We start from the raw sequence: 20845 nt of genomic DNA, 5'->3' as shown, positions 1-20845 counted from the left end.
TTGCCTGGTTTATCCTAAATTATCCTAGTCTGTCCTCTGTCATTTGATACTCCAAAACTTTAGACTTCACAAATAAAACTTTTCACTTTCATTAGAGCATTATATACAGTCATCACACTCTTTAACCTCATAGTTCTCACTTAGTCACAGCTCCTTATTAATACTCCATGTATTGTGTCAGAGGACTTAAACACAACCCACAGGATGGGGCCTACATATTCTTCATGCCCTGCTCAGCACAAGAGCAAAACATCCCCATTACACCAACACAGCACATTTGTGTCCATGCACATAAAGACGGGGGTTTGTGAGCAAGGAGGTGGAAAATTACCATCTCTGTGTCCATAGGGAAAGAAAACACCATTTCTGCTTCCCACCACCTACTGCAAAATAATAAAACATCTCAGGCATCAAGACAAATTACAACTTGTTAGTTAACAAGAAGCACAGTAAACTCAAGTCAAAAGAAAAAAAAATAGTGTTTTATTAACTACCACACTGTTATAATACACTTTAAACGTACAATAAGGTAGCCTTTAAATTTGAGGTGGTTTTAAGAATAACAAATGAACAGATTTCCAAATGTTTGTAAATAGGTGAACTGCAGTAATTATTGTTGTACATTTTTTGAAAATGGTATAGCACTTACAGACTGGCTATATAACTTCATTTTGTACATTTCTATAATTGAAAATATAAACAGTAATTAAAAAATAAAAAGAAAATTCAGCATAATAAAAAACATATATGTTTATCAGTTAAATGTACTGGATACATACAATTTTTAAGGGAAGAAGCAAAAAAGGAAAGATGGCTGATATTTAAATGCAGATTGACTAACCAAAAACTAAACAACAAACAAATAAAAACCTCATAACCCCCCTAGTTCACTATGACTATATCCATATGTTTGGGAGTACTGTCAATATGGAAGTGATTTTTCTTTTGTATTTGCATATGTTATATTTTACTGGTAATTTACATGATGGCTTTTAAGGCCCTGGCATACAGATGTTTTTTTGGAAAAAAGATTTGATAAAAATCACTGCTGAGACGCAATACACCTTATTTTTGGTCCTCCAATGTTCAAAAGAAGGGATATACTTCACTATAACATCTGCCTTACCACCCAAATGCTTCAACCTATACATATTTATTTTTCTTAACATTTTAAGCTTTTTAAACATTGGTTATATTGCCCACCTTGGTTATTGAAAGAATATTAACAAGACATCATTTTGGCAAATTAAATCTTAAACATGGCTTTTCAATAGGATTTAAAAGGTGACTATCCCTAGAGTTCCATGTTAAAATGTAGTTTGCAAAATCTTACAAGAGTAATGCTTAAAATATTGTACATAGTTAACCTAATTAAAATAATTAGCTTCAAAATGACAAGTTGATGAGCTAAGTAAAGCCTACACTATGTAACATTTGCTTGGAAACTTGATTTGTCAGTTATGCATAATAAAAATTCCAGTCATCAAGAAAATTACAAAATTTCTTTTATCATAATGTGATTTCTTTTCACCCATCAACTTCTTTTATCTTACAATAGATAAATACCAACATGTTCTCATTTTTTTTACACTAAACCACACAGGATTGATGCATTTGGTTAGACTACCATTTCCATCGTTAAATTCTTTTTTTTTTTTTTTTTAATATAACTTGGTAAAATTTCTTCTCTTCTAGATTCCAAAAGTACCTACAAAACCCATGCAATTTTACCATTTTAATATACTATGGAATATCATACAAAGTAAGGCATTTCAGTGTCATGTATAACCAAGTTACTGTCAATCCAAAAATTTTTGCACATCAATAAAAAGATATCTAAGAACTTAGGAACAATATTCTTCTCACTACTGTATAAAAATAACCACAATTAATAGGTATCTTGTGTAATATTTACTCCATTGTCTCGTTTCCCGAAACTGTGACAAGCTGTAAAGGTATTTCAGTGTTGGTAAGAATATCCTGATTGCTGGTGCCAGATGTATTAACAGTTCCTATTCCTGAAACAGAACCTTGCTGAATATTTGCAAGGATAAGTGTTGTTCCTCCTGCAGTAATCAAAGTATCATCAGATGTTGCTTCTACTGATGCCAGCACTGTACTGCTAGAGTGAATACCCTTTTTATTCTGATGTGTTTTAATGTGTTTGGCAAGATGGTCACTTCTCATGAAGCGTTTTGAACACTCCGGACAGACAAATTTCTTCTCACCTGCCAAAGAAGAAAAAAAAATTCAAGAACACTAAAAATTAAAATTAAACTGCTTTTTAGAGTTTAAATTTAGGCTAGAATTCTAACAAGAATTATACTGAGGAAGAAAGTGATCCAACATGATAAACTTGTGTGTTTACACTTCTTGACACCCATACAAATCCTTTATGTAAGAACTGATTTAATCTTCTGTGTGTGTCACTGAGTTTGGGGAGATCTTTCAGGCATGCTAGAGAATATAGCCATCTCATATCCTCAGGCTGCTAAGTTTAACTGCAATTACTACCAGTAAATAACTTCTAAGAGGAGAACAAAACCTACAAAATGGTGGACAGGGAAGACTAGAGCAGAGTCACACTTGAGTCTGACACACAAGATCAAAAGGTAATCCAGGTTTGAAAGGACCTCTGAATGTCTGTGTTCTGATCTCTTTCTAAGCAGTCAGATCTGGTTGCTGAGGAATTTACCCAGTTTTCTCGAAAACCTTTAAGGACAGAGACTGCAGGAACTCTATGAGCATCCTCTTCCAGTACCTGGCTATTGCCGCAATTAAAAAGGTTTTATTTATAGCTGTTCTGAACCCTTCTTATTTCGACATACATCTGCTGTCTAATATCCTTCATCCAATACATCACCAGAGATAGTAACTGCCTTCTTAAGGGTTGCCTTTGCAGGTAACTAGAGAACCAATACTAAGCCCCTCCCTGCCATTACTGTTCTCTTTGTGCATCTGGGTCCTACAGCCGTTCCTTGTAAGGCAAATGCTCCAGCTTCCTGGTCACCCCAGTTTGGGGCCATCCACAAACATAAGAAAGTTAACAGAAGAACACTGTTGATTCCTCCAGGTCAATGCTAAAGATTTTAAAAGAGGTCAAAGGACAGATCCCTGCAGTTCTCTACCTTTTACTGGTAGGCAGTTACACTAGGAGCTATTAACCACACCCTCCCTGAACTGGATCATTCAACTCGCTTTTTTTTAACAACCATCAGCCTGTCCATCAGACAAACTGTAACATCCCAGCTTGAATTTAGCATCCAAAATGCCTACACAAAACCACACCATTAAGAACAACATGGCATATTTTTCACAGACATCAATGACATTTTTCTAAGCAATGTAAATGCTGATAAGCACAAAAATTATTTATCTATGGATTTTTTAAATACTAAGATTTAAAAGGTAAACATCCTGTTGAATGCAAATATGGATTTAGTTTGTAAGGAAACAGATAAAACAGACACCAGATTTTAAACTAACTGCTCCTTGATAAGGTGGAATATCTACATTCATTTCTTTGTTATAGACAGAAGGAGAAATGTGAACCTGACTGGTGGTCTAACCATGAAACTAAAAGATGTAGAATGATGCACTATCACATGCTCTTCTTTGGTTCTAGGAATGATATCTCATCCCCAGGCCACCTAGTCCTCTTTTTTTCATACTGAAGTTTTAAGACAGAAAAAGAGTTATAATCTGGTTCAAACAAATGAAACACATTGCTGACCCTGAATCAAAGTATTCTGATTAAGCTACATTAGCTTAAATGTCAGTTCTGAATCAAGAGGTGGCTGTTTTATCTCCTCAGACCTACCAAAGATTCCAAAGTGTATAAGTATCAATAAGATTTAGCTGATTTTAGAAAAATCACACTGCATTAAAACCAATCCAATTCAAAGATCTGTTCTCCTCTTAAAAGCTATTTATTGAAGCTCAGCCCATAGCACTCCTTCAGTTAAATACACCAGAATCAAAGACTGGAAACCTGTGTGCGTTCTTCGGTGTCGCTGGAGCTCATCGCTGCGAGTGAACCTTTTGCCACAGAACATCCAGTTACAAACAAATGGACGCTCTCCGGAATGCCAGCGGAGATGAGCTCTCAAATGTGAAGTTTTCCCATATACTTTGCCACATCCTGGTATGTGACAAATGTGTTGCTTCTTTTTTCCCAAGTTGGAGCCCCTGTTTAAACAAAACAAAAAACACAAAACAAAACAAAAACAAACAAACAACGAAAAAAAAAAAAAAGAGAGAGAGAGAAGTTATTAATTCTAATACATTCCTCCTAAATACTGGTCATATACGTACATGGGAATCTACATATCACAATGGATCTGCAAACTAACCCAAGCAGCTTCACGTTTTTGTTTCAAATACAACTAGATTCCAGTACACTCCATAAGAAGCTGCAAATAAATTCTATAATGCCATCCCAACTCCACAGAAAACAATAAATTCAGCTGTGTGTGAAACCTATGTGATAGAGGCATAATCCTTAAGAAGTACACATATATATGAAGTTGGAAATACAGTTATTGCTGCAGTTTGTGCCACTTTGGTGTTGAAGTGCCCATATTTTACATTTCTCCAAGTTTCAGGGTTTTACCATATCAAAGGTAGTTTTGGCAAAGAAAAACACAAATTACTGCAACTGCCAAAATGGACACTGGAGATTTTGGCAACTGGGTAGAGAACAGATGGGACTTTTGGCATCTCGGGGAAACCTGAGAATCAGTTTGGGGTTTGAAGACAAGCATACTAATCTGAATGCTTTCACTAAAAGAGGTGGAAGCTGATCTTGCTGACATTTAAATAAATTCCTTGGTTTTTCAGTTAAAAAAAAAAAATCCATCACAATGAACACAGAATTCATAGACAGTATAATCCAGACTAAGCTTGATATTTATTTTAAGATGCTGTCTCACTGAAATGGCAGGTGATCAGGGGAAGCACCTGATATAACAGCCTAATTTTTTATTTTTTTTTAATCAAATCACAAGAGATAGATAGAGAAGACCCCAAGAAAGATCAGTCTGGCCAGTGCAGGGCATCATGATTGATTTTAGCCAATTTAAGTGTTTGCTACTGCTGAAAGGGCACTTGAGGGAATAGGTCTGGCTGACAACACTGCTATATGAATGGTAAATGCTAGTACAAGGGCGGAGATTGGAAAATGCAGCCAGGCATCAGACCACCTTATTCATCAGCAATGTTAGCTTAGAATACCTTCAGTGGATTCTGAAATCACAGTCTTGGGTGCTCCATCCTCCATGACTGATTATACAATTTTCAGCTGCCTCCCCAGGGCAATTTTTTTCTTTAAACTGGGTACTTTAGCTTCAGGTTTACATTTAACAAAGGTTCAGCCTAAAGCGCATACAGGCTTCAAGGAGCTAGCAATTGCCACAAGCATTTCTGAAAGTGCACAAAAAGGAACTCACTCTAAAACCTCAGTGTCTAAAGGGAATTCCATCCTAATTACATATGTACCTAAAACATTACAGACAGTCCAGAAAAGCAAGGAGATAAAATCCCATTAGGTCCTAGAAAATATTTCTACAAATTCTCAATATAGAGCAATCTTCATAGTGCTTCATTTAGTCATTTTGTCTCAGAAGATAAAAACATCACTTGTACCTACTAATTATTTCTCATGACAAATACAAGTTTTGATTTCAGAACAAATTCAATAGCAGCAGAAGCAGAGTTCAGAAGGCTTTTGATCCTGTTGCAGCAGGATAATCATCTGAGGACTTCATCCTCACACCTTCTCCAAAAAACACTCCAGTGTCTTCCCTTCCACAGTAATTAGTACAAATATTTTGTAATTTGGCATGATATAGTACACTAATTGGATGAAATCACATCAAAAATCCCTCACAATAATGATGTTAATATTCCTAAGTCAATCATTTGAAATTGCTTCATTGCACCTTTAGTCTAGACTGAAGGAAACCAAGGTCATTGGTCTGCACAGGTGTAACACATAATTTTAAGCACATAACTGGTGACAGAATTCCTTAGCAAACTCCCAAGTTCCAAGTGAGGGAGAACTTAAGGATCCACAGAATGAAACCCACAAGACTACTGTGATTTAGCAACTAAGTGTATTTATTCTATACAACTTCCTATGGGCATCTGCATGTTTGCTTCATGTGTGCTCTAAACTGACAGGATACAAGACAAATTCTATCTGGATACTTTGCAGCTGTGACAGTTTGGCACTATGGCCTAACACATCATGCTAAGAGGCCTTTCTTGCTGCACTGGCCAATAGTGATCATCACTGAATAGAAGTATATGACTCCAGACTACTCCCTGAGTGGAGTCTTAAAAACAATTAATATTAAAGTATTTCCATAGTACATTTTAGCTTTACAAAGATTGGAAATGGTGTTTCTAAATAACCAGACTGCCACAGTTTCAGCAGAAAACACCTTCATCCACTGAGAAACTGGACTTTATATTCAGCAGTATTTCCAGCAATAACATTAAGTATTTCAAAGGTAAAACACACATAATTAGTTACTTTAAGAATGTGTTTTTTAGCATTACATACCTGCAGTGGTGCTCAGAAGCACAGCTCATCTATATATCAGACAGTAGTCATTTTATCTCAATGTAATTCCAGATGTAATCATAGGGAGGGTGACATCTCTAAGTGTAACTGAGAGGAGACTAAACTTTCTGCTTAACTTCAGACACCTTAACTAGAAAGCCTAATACATTCTGTTTGAGAACAGTCATCCTTTGAGGCATGTGTACCTCTCTGTCCACTTGCTTATTCCCCATTTATTATATCATCTTGGGGCTAAAAGGTGTTAATTTACAAATCTAATACATCATCTTCTTCCTTTCCTACTTTCCTTCCCATCAAGTAAGGGAAAAATAATAGTGGCTTCCCACTTCACAAAACTGGTACAAATCTGAAGACTGTAATGTAGTTCAATCCCAAAAGCCAACAACAAAAACCAGAAAGAACTTCTCAACTTGCCTCTGATTCCAGAAAACAGACAATGCAAGAAATACCAAAACCAACACTAAACGATAGATGAAATTACGATGAAGTCTGCATATGTGAAGCCATTTTCCTTCTCCGTTCAGAGCATAGAATGAGTAGTATTGAGTGAAACATTATTCAGTTTTTTCACGCTGATTTAAAGTACTTTTTCTGTTTTACTAGTTACATATGATTTCTGTACTATGTTAAATACACAATTATTAATTTCTCCAGTTTTTTTTTTCCTTATCATGGGTACTGACAACACTCACAGTCTCTAAGCAAATCACAAACATTAATGGCTTTATCATCTTAACATTTTGGTATGGTGAACCTGAACTAGTACAGTCACTTTGTACATCCAACTATGAGGTAGAAAGAGATTAAGGCCAAAATTGTCAAACACCCACCAGCTTGAGGTGTCAAGGTTAATGTAGTAGAAGCATATTTTGTCAGAGTACTGCAGAAGTGTGCTCAGCTTTCTCACAGGAATGAACTCAATACTTCTGTAGTGGAAAAGGTGGGGTATATAGATCTACACCTCCAAAATTTCAGAGCCCTGTTGCTGCAGTCCTGTGTCTCCTTCCCTAAACACCTCCCAGTTTCTGCAATAAGTGAAGCAGGTGACAATCATTACACAGGCCTGATTCATGCCCTGTGTATCAGCCATCCCATCCACTGAATGGCACTGACACCATACAAAAAACATAGTACACAGTCAAGTAATTAGGAACCAAGTGATAATGTATATGCACAAGGAATTAAGTTAAAGTTGCCCAGGATATCTTAACTAAGCATTTGCCCAATTTTAAATTTTGCAACTTTAACATCATTTTAAGAATTATGAATGCTATCTGAAAGAATTTACAAAAGCAAATGTCTTACTATCTGAAACTCTGCAAACCAGCAGAGTTGAAAGACAAATCAGAGAACTCAGAATTCTAGCACTAGGGATAAACAGGTAACTAGTGGCTATGGCACATTATCAACACTCAAATATGCTTTCAAATGAGCTTATTCCTTTCTCCTAAACTCTATAGGAATTTTACATTCTGGTGGGAAAGTTACTCTAGCAACTGTAAGCACTTTCACTCCTTTCTGTTTCCCCACCATTGTCTCTTTAATTATCCTGTTTCTCCTCCAGTTCTAATTCTTCTCACATCCTGACTTCTTGTCCTACTTTTCCTAGTTACTTTGTATGTTTGATGTGTCCAGGCCTTCCTTTACAGATTCAGATTACAGGATTTCAGGATTCTCATCTATCTAAACTCTGTCATAGCTCTTATCTCAACTCTTTCCCAAAAATCGCATATCTGAATTTTCAGTCAGACTACAACCTCCTCCAGACTTCCCAAACCATCTCTCAAAAAGATTCTCTCTCAGGCTGAAATTCCAAAATTTCATTTTATAGCAACTCCACTCAGAAGGAAGAGGATTTTACAGTACAGATTTCTAAATTAAAACTATGGTAGTTTGGAACAGAGCACAAGGAAGAACAAACACCTGGAATCTCTGCTTCCTAAGAGCACAGGCAGTGCAAATCACATTTTCAGAGTTTTCTCCTGAAACGAAACAAATCTCAACCCAGGGTGTACTTTGGGTAGATTTTCATAGCAGAGCCAGAGTTCATCAAGAACTTAGAAATGTCTGTGCCATGTTGCAGTGAACTACACATAGAAATTTAACAAGAGGAATCCGATGGACAAAGATGCCACATAACCTGCAGACATTATGACTAGCTTTGCTGGTGATATAAATGTATCAGAGTCTTTTTCTCTTAAACACACCTATTACTTACTCAGCATGGCTGCCTGAGATATTACCTCCCTGTGCTTGCAAGGCCAAGTATCTAAAATACGCAACAAGAATTGACAAGAGACTTGACAGGAGATGTAACTCAGACAGTGCTATTTAGAACTCTTAGTATCACTGGACACCGACAGGTTCAAGACATTTTACTGATTTACACTGTAGTTCCCAAACAAATAAAGATTTCCATTTAGCAAAGAAACTATTATCAAAATGGACAAAGAAGCCCCTGCCCAATTCTCTCAAACATAAACACAACTAAATATTTTCACTTGTAAAAGGCAGCTTATTACCCTACCCCCTTTATATCCATAATCAAGACATTTAAAATTAAGTGTTTAGAAGTGGAATAAAATCTTCAGAATAAAAAAATTAGTAATATTTGAATGAGATGCACAATACTAAAGCATAGGTTCCAGTGCAATACTGAAGTTTAATGAATTGGAACTTAGTACCTCTTTGTTAGTCAACTCTCAATAACTTTGACTGAAAACAGTTCAAAATTTGTTATTATACAAACCCTGTTATATTATACAAACCTTGCTTTTCCTAGGAAACCAGTGAATAAGAAAAGTAGGAAAACTGTATTTTTGTAACACTCTAAAGCAATTAAACTGTGAAAAAAATGCTCAGTCACTGAGGAAATGCAGGAACACAGGATTTATTCAAGTTCTTGACATATGAGAGGGACCCAATCACAGATGTGCATATTCCAAAATATTTCCTTTTCATATTTTTAGGGCAATGTTCTATCCCCCTCACTTGTACTAGGTGATATCTAACTCCACATTTTTTCAGCTAATCTCAAAGGAGTAACTCAAAAAGGACGAAATAAGGCTTTTTCATCTGCAAACTCCAAAATGAAAGTGGTACTCCTTTATTGCATAAACTCTTTTGCATAAGCCTCTAGCTTCCTCTAAATGCAGGTGACTGCTGTTAACAAAAGCTCATTTTTTTTTCTTGCCTATTATTCATTTTTCATCATTATATGTGTGATATGACACTGAACTTTACATACCTTCCACCACCTTCTTTGCAGTTGGGACATGTACATGCTACTCGTCGCAGTCTTTTTCCCTCCTGATGTGGTTGGTCCCCTTCCTCATCTACGACCTGCACTCTCAAATGTGTTAGATCATTAGTATTCAGAGTAGAATCACCACTGAGCTGCCACTCTTCTGGATCAGGATCCTCTTCTTTAATCCTAATATCTGAGAAAAAGAACAAACACAGATCTATAAGCAGCGCATTAAAAGAGACAGAAAGGATACTATAAAGATCAAATCTTTTTATTCTTGAGAGCACTATATCAGTCAAAAATCAACATCCTTAAGTGCATTCTAACATTGCTTCTGTACCCCTGTAACCTGTATTAAGAAGTTTATCTTACTATACATTTCAAAGTTGAAGATAAGCTACAATAAATATAAGAGTTTAAGTTTGAACTGTTCTTAGTGAGGAATGCTGTCATCAGGAGAATACTGCTTGCTTGAAACTTGGGAAAAACTAAGGAACAAGAGGTGGGACAGAGGTTGAAGAAAATGTAAACATATGTTTCAAATGATCCTGAGGAGCCATTTCTGTTTTCACAGCGTTTCTGAATTAGTGTCACAGGTAGCAACAGCCTTCCTAAATGGTCTTCAGAAGTTTTTGGTATGCAGAGAAATATATAAAGTACTGTAAGAAATCAATTTAGTAAAAGGTTTTTACCTGAGAAAGACCAAGATACCTAAGGAAAACTTATTTTATAAGGAAACAAATTTTGTTGAAGCTTCCAACTACCATCTGTCTATCTTTTTGGAGACATTCAAGAGACTGCTTTTTCAGCTGAACAAACTCAGTTATCATGTAGACTTCTATCCTTAAAGACTGAAACCTTAACTGAGCGCTGTGGCCACTCTAAGTTCTTTATGGGAGTCAGTGCATCAACCATTATATCTTTGTAATGAAGACAAAGCTGCACAGACTGCGTGATAAAACATAAAAACTGTGTGGGGTCACATGATGAAGAGCATCCTGACCCAGCAGAGATCAGGAAAGAAACCAATGACATAATATGTAAAGAGTAATAGTTACCTAGTCTACCTTCAAAATCATCTCCAGCATTCATCTGTTTAGAGGCAAAGGATATTGCTACAAAAATTTTCTTGATGCTAATATAGTCTCAGCCCAGTCATCCCCAACACCACAATTTGCCTTTATTTTGCACACATATAACCATAGGCAGGACTGTCCTGTACCCTACTTCACTGATGTAACTATAGTTAAAGTAATTCTCTAGGAAATCGCTGCATTGGAAAGACAATTCCAGGTCAAAACCAGGAACGTCTAGAATGTTTATCTGGTTTGGCTGTAAAAGTCAGTGTTAGAAATTAAGTTTGCAGGAATATGACAGGATCTGAGCTGTGGGAATCCAGAAGCAAGCATACTCACATCTGCTGATTTTTTACACATGTGGTACTGTGATAAGCTTGCCCAAAGTCAGGTGCACACTGAGCTTCACTGTTACCACCACATGTTCAGACAGCACCATAATAAATATCCTTCATGTAAAGATCTAGAAAACCTGTAGTGACTTCAGGTCCTCTGCATGAGCCACCAAACTACCTTTCCTACCAAATTAAGCTATTTTCTGAGACTCAGTAAAAAAATAACTTTATTATCTGTATGTTATATATAAAATTAATTCTATATAAGCAAATATTAAACCACTATAAAACAAAGTGTTCAGAATTATCTTTCAAATAACTACTTAGTATACTAATGCATTCACTTAGAGCAACTTTAGAAAAAGGCAAAAGCCTGATTCACTCTTGCATAAAAGGGCACATTATAGGAATTTAAATACAGCAAAGCAACAAGGCTGCCAGCACAGGCCAATGCAAGTCTCCAACCAGTTCTTTAGGACTGCGTGTTACATGCTATACTCAAAATTATTTTACCAATCAAATGTAGCACAAAATGTACACTGCATAAAGTCTGGTTTTCTTTAAAATAAGAATTAAAGTACTGTTATTTTTAATAAAATAACACAGTTTTAAGAAGGTAATTTCAGTACGACCTCACTAATATTAGACAGTAGCATATAGTGTGTCTGCAAAGTCAAACAACAGACTTGTCAGCAGTAATTCAGGAAGACAGAACTGTTCAGTGTGTTTCTGTCCTGTATTTAGGTAAAAGCCAGATAATTGTCCTATTACTAGACAACAATGAAAAGCTTCCCACTGACAGCAATTCAGGAATATGTAAAAACAGCTACCGAAGCAAACACTTAATAAATCAACAGATTAGGATAATTTTCATTTGGCACTTTTTAAGAGAAAGCTGAAGAGCTCTCTGCAGTTTTAATGCTCTGAGCCTTCAGCCATGTGAATGCTCCAGTGGGTTAGAAAAAAGCTAATACTGTGATAATACTGAGAAGGAGTAAACAAAGATTCAAAGAAGTAGGGACAGAATTAGTGCACTCAAAATGAGATTATGTGAATAATTAGATTAAAAACTAAATTTTTTATTTAAATCAATGATGACACTGTTGTTGATGTAGTATACTTGAGAGTTCTGCACAGCAAGTGTCTTACTAGGATACAGGAAAACATTTTGATTAAATGAAGTACAAAACATACTTGGAATACATGAATTAAATACTGGCATGAATTTTAGATGCAGGTTGAGAACTACCACTTCTCTATGATAAATTATGATGATGTCATTGACAATGTGTATTTTTATCTCCTCTTGCTCTTGATATTACTGCCTTTTGAAAAAAATACGAGCCTTCTACAAGCAGTAAAAGACAACCCACCTACAACCCAGCTTGATCTTCAAGAGGGCAATCACAACTAGGATCCTGGTGAGTACTCCTAGCATTATAAGAAAACTGTCGTTGTCCTTGGTAGAAACTTCAGATACTGTCTATGAGCCAGATGCACTGACAAGTTTTGTTCTGATCTCAGAGATCAGAACCAAAGTATCTCCTACCAGGAGATTCAAAAGGCAAGAAAACCGCACAGAACTTGAAACAATAGCCCTAAAGTGCTGAGACTGCAAAAAGACAGAAGACAAGTTTCCAGTCTTCTTCTTAAGTTGTAGCAATACTGGAAATAAAATCCCTTCCCTCTTTCATTTCATGGATACTTGCCACACAGCCCCACAGGTGTATGAGAGCTTTCATTTTGTCAAGAGTATCTTGTAAAAAGGGTATTTGAAAAATACAAAAGGAACGTGCACCTGAAACTGGGTACACATTCTTTTGTGAACATCCTGAGATATCTGAGACTAAGGTAACTCAAGCTAAACTCTGAAAATCTATATTGCATTCCCAGACACGCAGTATACAGAATATATATTTACTCTGGAGGAACATACATGCAACAAACTTTCACCTCACCACCACCAGCTGTAAGAAAATTCATTAATGAGCTGTTTTGGAACAAAGAGGAGAATAGCCCATGAAGTACTAATGCAGAGGAAGGATGCAACAACTCAACATTTTCAAGAATTTGAAGGAAAAAATGTGATTCTATTCCACAACAAAAGATATTGCACTAAAAAAATTAACCAGACTAAATGAAGTTCTGCAAACTTTGAGATAATTTACTGTGTGCTAAGCATGACTGTGAAACACATACAAGCATGATCATCTAATTCTTCCACAATTTATTAATTTCCTTTGAAAATGATGCTAAAATAAGGAATGTAATTTAAGCATGCAGACAGCAAACTATTTACACAAGATTGGTACATAAATAGCTCTAATTCCTGCACTAACTTAAATTCATCAGTTTCCAATTTAATTTTCATATTAAAAAGCAGTGGGGAGAATTGTTTTTAACTGTTTTGATTTTATAACATGCAAACTAAATGCCTCAAGTGAAAATTGGATAGCCGTAGACAGATGTTGTCAGATGAAAATATTTACTTAACATCATCGCTTCAGTTTACTTCATGCATTTCATAAGATTATTTGATTTTTAAATTAAATTCTGTTTCATAATGACACCATGGCCTTGTCTCAAAGTTTTCTTATAAAGAATGTCTTAGAAGGAAAAATTGCATAATTGAAATAAAAATTAATAAGGCTAAAATCCAAAACTTAAAGAGAAAAAACTAAGTTGTGCAACACTGAAAACCAGCCAAAACTTTTTTTAAAGTTCTAGATGCTGGAAGAAAGCTATGCTTTAAGTAGCATTCTGCACTACTTCATCAGAAGCACCAAAACATTGCAACAACCATCCCAGCAAGTAAAACGGTGAATACTTCATTTTTAATTTTGTTTGTTTGAGCATTTAGACTGTTTTAGGAAACAGATATTAAACCAAAGCCTCACAAGATACCGGCAGATGAAAGATAAACCATCACTTGGGCAACTATTTACCTTGAAAACTGTCAGCCAATTTTTTGGTCAAATTTAGAGTAGCTAAATTACTCCGGCATGACAAAGATGTCAGATTCCAGCAGGAATGGAATGAAGTTGCCACCACAAACAGCCAACCACTCCCACTCACTACCAACTGCCTGTAAGTGAGCAACAGGCCTGACTCTAAGGTCAATGGCAGCAGGCAGATGAGCCTTTAAGCAGCTGTGCACACTCCTGCAGAAGAGGAGCTGGGAAGAAAGATGTAGAAATGAAGACCTCAGTTTTGGAGAGACACTTTGGTCAACTCTTGAAAGGAATCCCTTTGACTTGATTCCAGCTGCAGACCAACCTGGAAAACTGTTTGTAGGGCAGGGGTTTTTCTCTATTTAAATAAATGAATCTTCCAGCTGAGTGTGTCTGAGTTGATAAGCAGTAAAGTCCATTCTCAAGCCAATGCTACTTTCTTTCAGGTCATTTGCTAGTGTCTTCAGGTGCTACTGCAATGGTCAAAAGAAGTATATATAAAAAAATATCCAGCATCCTATAACAAGTTATGCAACCTATGCAAGACCTGGCAAAATTGCCTTTTTTTTTTTTTCCCCAGGAAATAATCAATCCCAAACTGATTCAGTACATTAATAAATTAGCTGAGACACTATTACAATTAGAATTTGATTAACATCATTAAGTTTCCTTCAGCTGGACAATGGTTTGGAAACAAGGGGAAAATCCAGTAACTTAAAAATCTTTCCAAGCTCACGAAACTTACAGGATCAGAAACATGAAGGCCAAGTTGGTAGATTTCAGTTCCTGATAGTTTGCCAAAATAAACACTACCTTATATGAAATATTTGAAGAAGAAATCTATGTAAGTATGCTAATAAAAACTCCACCTTTCTTGACTAGGCAAGACACTAAAGAGTAATGTGAACTGTGCATGTAATGGCTCTTCTTGTTATACACAACACAGTATTTTATTACAAACTGCCAACAAAAGAAGTACACTACTAGAGAGCCTTCTCAGGTTTAATTTCCTCTCAAGACCAGAAGACTGAAGCCAAAACACAGGTGAGAAAGGTATCTCTCTGCCAGTACTTAATATATAGATACTATTTGATACAGCTTTTTGCTAGAAAAGCAATACTGAAGAGTTTCAGCTGTGACTAACCAATACCCTTCCCTTGGTCACCACAACACCAAGTACAAGGAGGAATATGAGCTCTAATAAACACCCTAAGACAAAACAAGCTGGGCTCAGACTTTTCAGAACAAATTCCCTGCACTGTAGGTCTATGCATATGTATGCAAGGTAGAATGGACAGTTTGGTAGAAGCATAATTACTGGACATCTTTCAAAGAAAACTATACATTTACTGGACAAAGCTACTAGCTTTGTATTAGGATTTCAATGGCTTTTCATTATGTAAACAAAAGGTAGGACCTAGTTAAAGACATTTTTTCCTCAGACACATTCAAGCACAGTACAGATGTCCTCTGCTGCCTACCTTGGGAGTGAACCTTGGAGAACACCTCTCACACAATGGGCTGTAACAACGAAAATCTAAAATATAACTCTTTTCGCTGCTACACTGCTAACAGAACAAAGCACATTATTTGGACTTCAGATAATTACCAGCCATTTCTAACACAAAACTAGGAATAAGTTCTTTTTATTTTTGCATCAAGTAGACAAATTTTCTTAAATGAAAACAGAAAATACAGCCTGACTCTAATTGGTATGAAAGGAATTATCCAGCTTTGAGAGACAAAATACAGGGAAAGCCTTCTTATCTTGTTCAAAGCTCATTGGTAGTTGGCAAAAAAAAAGGAATCAAGTAGCTTCACACCCTTTAATTTCTCTCATTCTGCTGCCTCTTCCTTACCACCTTTCAGTTACTTTCTTACTTACCTTCTTCTTTCAGTTTAAAATTTAACTGTTTCTCCTTATTTGCAAAACAACAATATACTTTTGACTGAAAAAAACCCCTATGATTTCATAATCTGCTTTTAATTGCATATTTATTCTCCAATCTGAAGAAAGGTTGTGAGAGATTATAAATAAGAAGGGGAGGAACATCTCTGAAAAAGATTCTCTCAGACAAAATACCAGATGCATATGGAAAAGACAGTAAAATTCAATCAAGATAATTCAGTCTGATTCTGTCAGCAGCAGTGTCACATTAATCATTACCATGGAAAAGTGAGCTTCTTCTAACATAAAGGAAGGACCAATTACATTCTCCCCAAACTTAGGGAATGGCAGTTTTAATACCTTCCAATCCATTTATTATTCCTAGACAAGTAGGAAAAACGTCACTATAAATCTCCATCTTATCTTTAATATAACCAGGTGTTTATAGCTATGTACTTCAGGCAATAGTTTCTGCTATTCATCTAGTACTTCCGCCTATTTAATCACATTTCATATAGCCCATTTAGTCTCTTGCCTTCCCATGTGAAATTCCTTACAGGAGAATATACTTAAAAGAATGCTTGATGGAACTCCCTTGTATTTTATTATAAAATACCATTGAAACACTCTCACAAATCGTCAATAGACAAAGTGATACACAGTACGGATCAGACTCAACTTCTTTCTTATGTGCCTAGCTGATTTGGAGGTTTTTTGCTTGCTTTCTCCCTTTCCTCCCTATCCTTCTCAAGCTTCTCCTACATTACGTCACAAGCAATACCATTAGCTACATGATCCTATACAAAATATAAATTGCAGAAATAATCCTTCTTGTATTAGCCAGAGAACTAATAATAATTAGTTATGGTCTTATTTGTCAAGACTTAGATTCTGACATCTGAATTTAGCTGTATTAACATGCAGACTATATGTTTTTTGTTACTGATGTCTATACCCTCACAGGCAACAATGTGCGATGGAGGCAAACCAAGATTTCCTGTGGTCACTGTAAACAATAAATTTAAGAATCAAGATCAGGTAGAAGAGCAATTGCTGTGAGCAGAGCACATCCCTTTGGTGCTGCCGCCTACCAGGCAATGAAGAGGAGGCTTATCTAGATCTGAATAACTTTACTGGATGTTAAGTTCATAATACAGAAGTCAATTCCAAAACAAAATGAACTAAAAAGCATCCCAGCATATTATTTTCAATTCAAATTTTAGATTTCAAATGGCTTCTTGACATACATACAGCCGTATCAGTAACTATATAGGTATTGTAATCAGTAGCCTTGTGAAACAGAACTCAGCAGGTCTTCTAGGCATGTTTCACTTAACGTTGCATTCTTCTCACAACCTTAAATAGACATACAATACAAACCATGCATGTTTTACTTAAATATTTTTTCTCCAGTATCTTGATGAATCAGAGGGCTGGATCACATGATTATAGCAAAACAACGATTCTTAAGCTACTTTGTACAACAGTTCCCTCCCAAATGACCTCTACTGCTCACTCTGCCCCTCATAACTAGCCTGGGCACAATCCAATAAAGTGTTTAAATGGCTTCTCCTATAGCAAAATCTCCTGAACCACAATCATCTCTTATTCATTTTGTTTAGGTAGTTATGCCCTGAAATTTGGAATGCACTGTATCAAATTTACCAAAAATAAACAGGAATGTTTATTTTTTTCTCACATTAAGAAACACCTATTTTAAGAAAATATTTCTTCTCCACTGAGATAAAACAGTGTGATACTCATAATTAATGATTGTACTTTAAAACATAATGCAAGTAAGCAGTACTGAAAACTCACACATATTCTTAAGCACAACCTCCATTTTGATATTTGCATGCTTGTTTCACTGCTGCTTACATGAGTTTCCTACATCATAGTAACACTGATAGTAAGTAAGTAGGAAATTCATTTAACAAAAAGCAGATGAATAACAGCACCTCAGGGGATCTGAAAAATTTAAAGGGAAAAATTTGCATAAACAGAAATATCTGGATTTTTCATAGAAACTTCATTTATTCAGGACTAGGAAGAATGGGTATGTCAATGATACTGATGCCTTAGCAGAATGGCAGCTGATAGCCAGATTTCCCCCTTTTCAATTCAGTATACAGATCTTATCCAGCGTAAGACCTTTAAGCACAAACACTGAAGTGGTGTTAACTAATATGACTACTTGGGAGTTACATGAGCTCATACTAAAAGGAGTGAGGTATGTTCTACAATTACAGTTTCTAATGGAACAGCAGTTTCAAATAAAATCTAGCATTACCACGTTTAACCCACTGTGTTCCATAGGCTTCAAAAGAAAGACAGTGATTTTCTGATTATCACCAGTTAAACCAACAACATGCAATAATAAAAAACAACCTTTTGCAAAAAGAGTAAAATAAATACCTGCAGGACTGCCAGCATTTTCTCCTTGATGCAGCTGAATACCAGCAGAATCTATAGAGTTTACTGTAACTGTCTGTAGATTTGGCAATTGAGCAGTGCTTAGACTAACTGGAGTTGATGTCAACGCACCACCTGCTGCAACTTGACCAAGAGTGAGAGTCTGCACAGGGGTCAGAGTTATTTGTTGACCAGGCGCATTCTGAATTTGCAAGTTCTGCAAGTTCTGAACTCCTTGCACTTGAAATGTCTGCCAGGTTATCTGCCCAGAAGGGGTCACTGTTTGTGCCTGAATTAAGAAAGTTCCAGGATTCAGCTGCAGTTGAAGATTTTGAAGAGCCTGTTGAGATATACTTTGACTTGCTTGAACACCATGGATTGTCTGTTGCGCAATACCTTGTACAATCTGGGCTTGACTGGTTGGCTGCTGCGACTCTTGTAGCTGTATGTGTTGTACAATTGGCTGTGCTGTGGAGACCTGAATATTCTGAGCCTGTGTGTCATCAGAGACTGAAGTCTGGATGTAATTTCCCTGAAGATCAGAACCATGAACTTGACCACTAGTTGTGGTCAAGTCATTTGCATTTTGTTCCAATATACTTGAACTGTCTATGGTAACGGGCAATTGTGATGAAGATGACGTTGGCACAAATAAGTCATTATCAGTGGCAGTTTCTGTAATTTCAGGAGAAACTTGCTCACCAGTCCTTTCAGAAGTATCTGAACTATCCATGGCCTGTCCGGTATTTATCAAGTGCCCATCTGCATTAATGCCTGCTGTCATGGTTTGAGAACCACTGCCAAGTCCCAGAGAATCTAGATCAACACTATTAATGGGTACAAAAGTAATATTTCCTGGCAGTCCAAGAGGGACGTTAGCAACCACTTGTGCTTGGCCAGGGTAAGACGAACCACCAATTGCAACTCCCTGAACCTGGACTTGACCAGACTGACCAGATAAGATATTCTGAATATTGGCTGAAGATGTCCCAGAGGCAATGATGGTTTGATTCGAGCCAGGAATGATCTGAATTTGACCAGTTTCTTGATTTATACTGCTATTATCAGAGGAGGCTGCAAAGCCAAGTTGAACCTGCTGACCATCCGCTGTCTGGATCTGGGGTATTACTTGGTATTGTACGTTAGACACTGTACCATTCGACGAATCTGATCCTGGTGCAACAGAAAATATTTGTTGATTTTGCAAACTCTGAATTGGAAGGACATACTGCCCACTTGACGTTACTGTGGCAGCACCTGGAATCTGTACTATATTACCAGCTTCATCCTTTATAGTGGTAGGAGCTGCAGACAAGACCTCCCATCTGTTTGGAGCTCCAGCTAATTGCACGGAAGCCAAATCCCCTGTCTGAATAAAAAGAAAAAAGAAAACAAAAAATTAAAACAAATTTTGTACAGACTATGTGTTAGACCAGTCATGCAATTCAACACTAGATATTGAAACACTATGGGAAAACATGCAGTACAGCTCATATTAACCATCAGCAATTGAATCAAAACTATGAAATACAGATTTTGTAAGTGATCTAATGCCTAAGTCCGGGTAGCCAGCTGTGGGTCATGAGCTGCACGTTGCTTGCGAACACGTCAAATGCAGCTCCTATGTCATGGTTGTGTCAGGTGACCAGCAGCAGGGTTATTCTGGTGGCAGGGCTGCTGGGTAATCCAAACCCTGGCTGTGGGAAGGAGGGAGCTGGCAGGGGATGCTGGAGTTCTCATCACCAACTCACCCTGGGACTCAGAAACACTCTTTGCCCAGCTAGGCACCTATTGCAAAGAAGTGGAAAAACTGCCATGAAGCCAGTGTTGCCTAGATCTCCTGGAGCTCCACTGCCTTTATATTTGCACATGTTTTGACTCCCAGCAGTACAGAGAATGTTAAGGAGCAAAGTAGTCACACAGTTGGAAAGATAGGACAACCTCAGTTTATTACACATAACACAAAGCTCTAGTATTTAAAAGCTTGTAGGAGTTAGTTTCACTAAGGAAGACTTCTAGACTAAGAACTTTTACAATGAAATCATGTTTGGATTAGTCATATGCATCAGTTAGGAGGGGGAAAAAAAAAAAATCTATCTTCATTAAGTAGGAACAATAGAAAAGGCCGGTGTTTCAGAGTAGACCTCAGATACTTAAAGAGCCTATCATGCATTTGGTTTTTATTCAGTAAAGAAAAGGTAAATTGCACTTACCTTTCTTTACCAAAGCAAGCTTTTTCAGAATAGAGTATTAAGAATTAGATATAACACCCTGCAATGCTTAGCACAGATTTGCATAGTCAACCAGCTTGGTATTATAAGTAACCATCAATCTAAAAAATGTGAAGTAA

At 36.6% G+C, this 20845-nt stretch overlaps 1 protein-coding gene across 2 annotated transcripts in view; it reads right to left on the bottom strand.

The window, feature by feature from the left end:
* Positions 1-460: 460 nt before the first annotated feature.
* SP3 (Sp3 transcription factor) overlaps positions 461-20845 on the bottom strand; it is a 30274-nt gene continuing 9889 nt past the window's right edge. Inside the window, exons 4-8 of one of the 2 annotated variants that reach the window (XM_083864707.1) lie at positions 19774-19864; positions 18499-19668; positions 9834-10026; positions 3992-4188; positions 461-2228 (exon numbers count right to left, since the gene is read on the bottom strand). In XM_083864707.1, coding sequence (XP_083720833.1) covers positions 1912-2228; positions 3992-4188; positions 9834-10026; positions 18499-19668; positions 19774-19864 — 1968 coding nt within the window. In that variant the 3' untranslated portion in view covers positions 461-1911. Of the gene's footprint in view, positions 2229-3991; positions 4189-9833; positions 10027-18498; positions 19865-20845 lie in introns of both variants that reach the window. The other variant, XM_083864706.1, reaches the window with a different exon arrangement.

Source organism: Zosterops lateralis, assembly GCF_965231275.1.
Source record: "Zosterops lateralis genome assembly, chromosome: 7".
NCBI classification, from domain to species: Eukaryota; Metazoa; Chordata; class Aves; order Passeriformes; family Zosteropidae; genus Zosterops; species Zosterops lateralis.
Note: the sequence above shows the minus strand (reverse complement) of the source record. Positions and strands in the feature narration are given on the sequence as shown.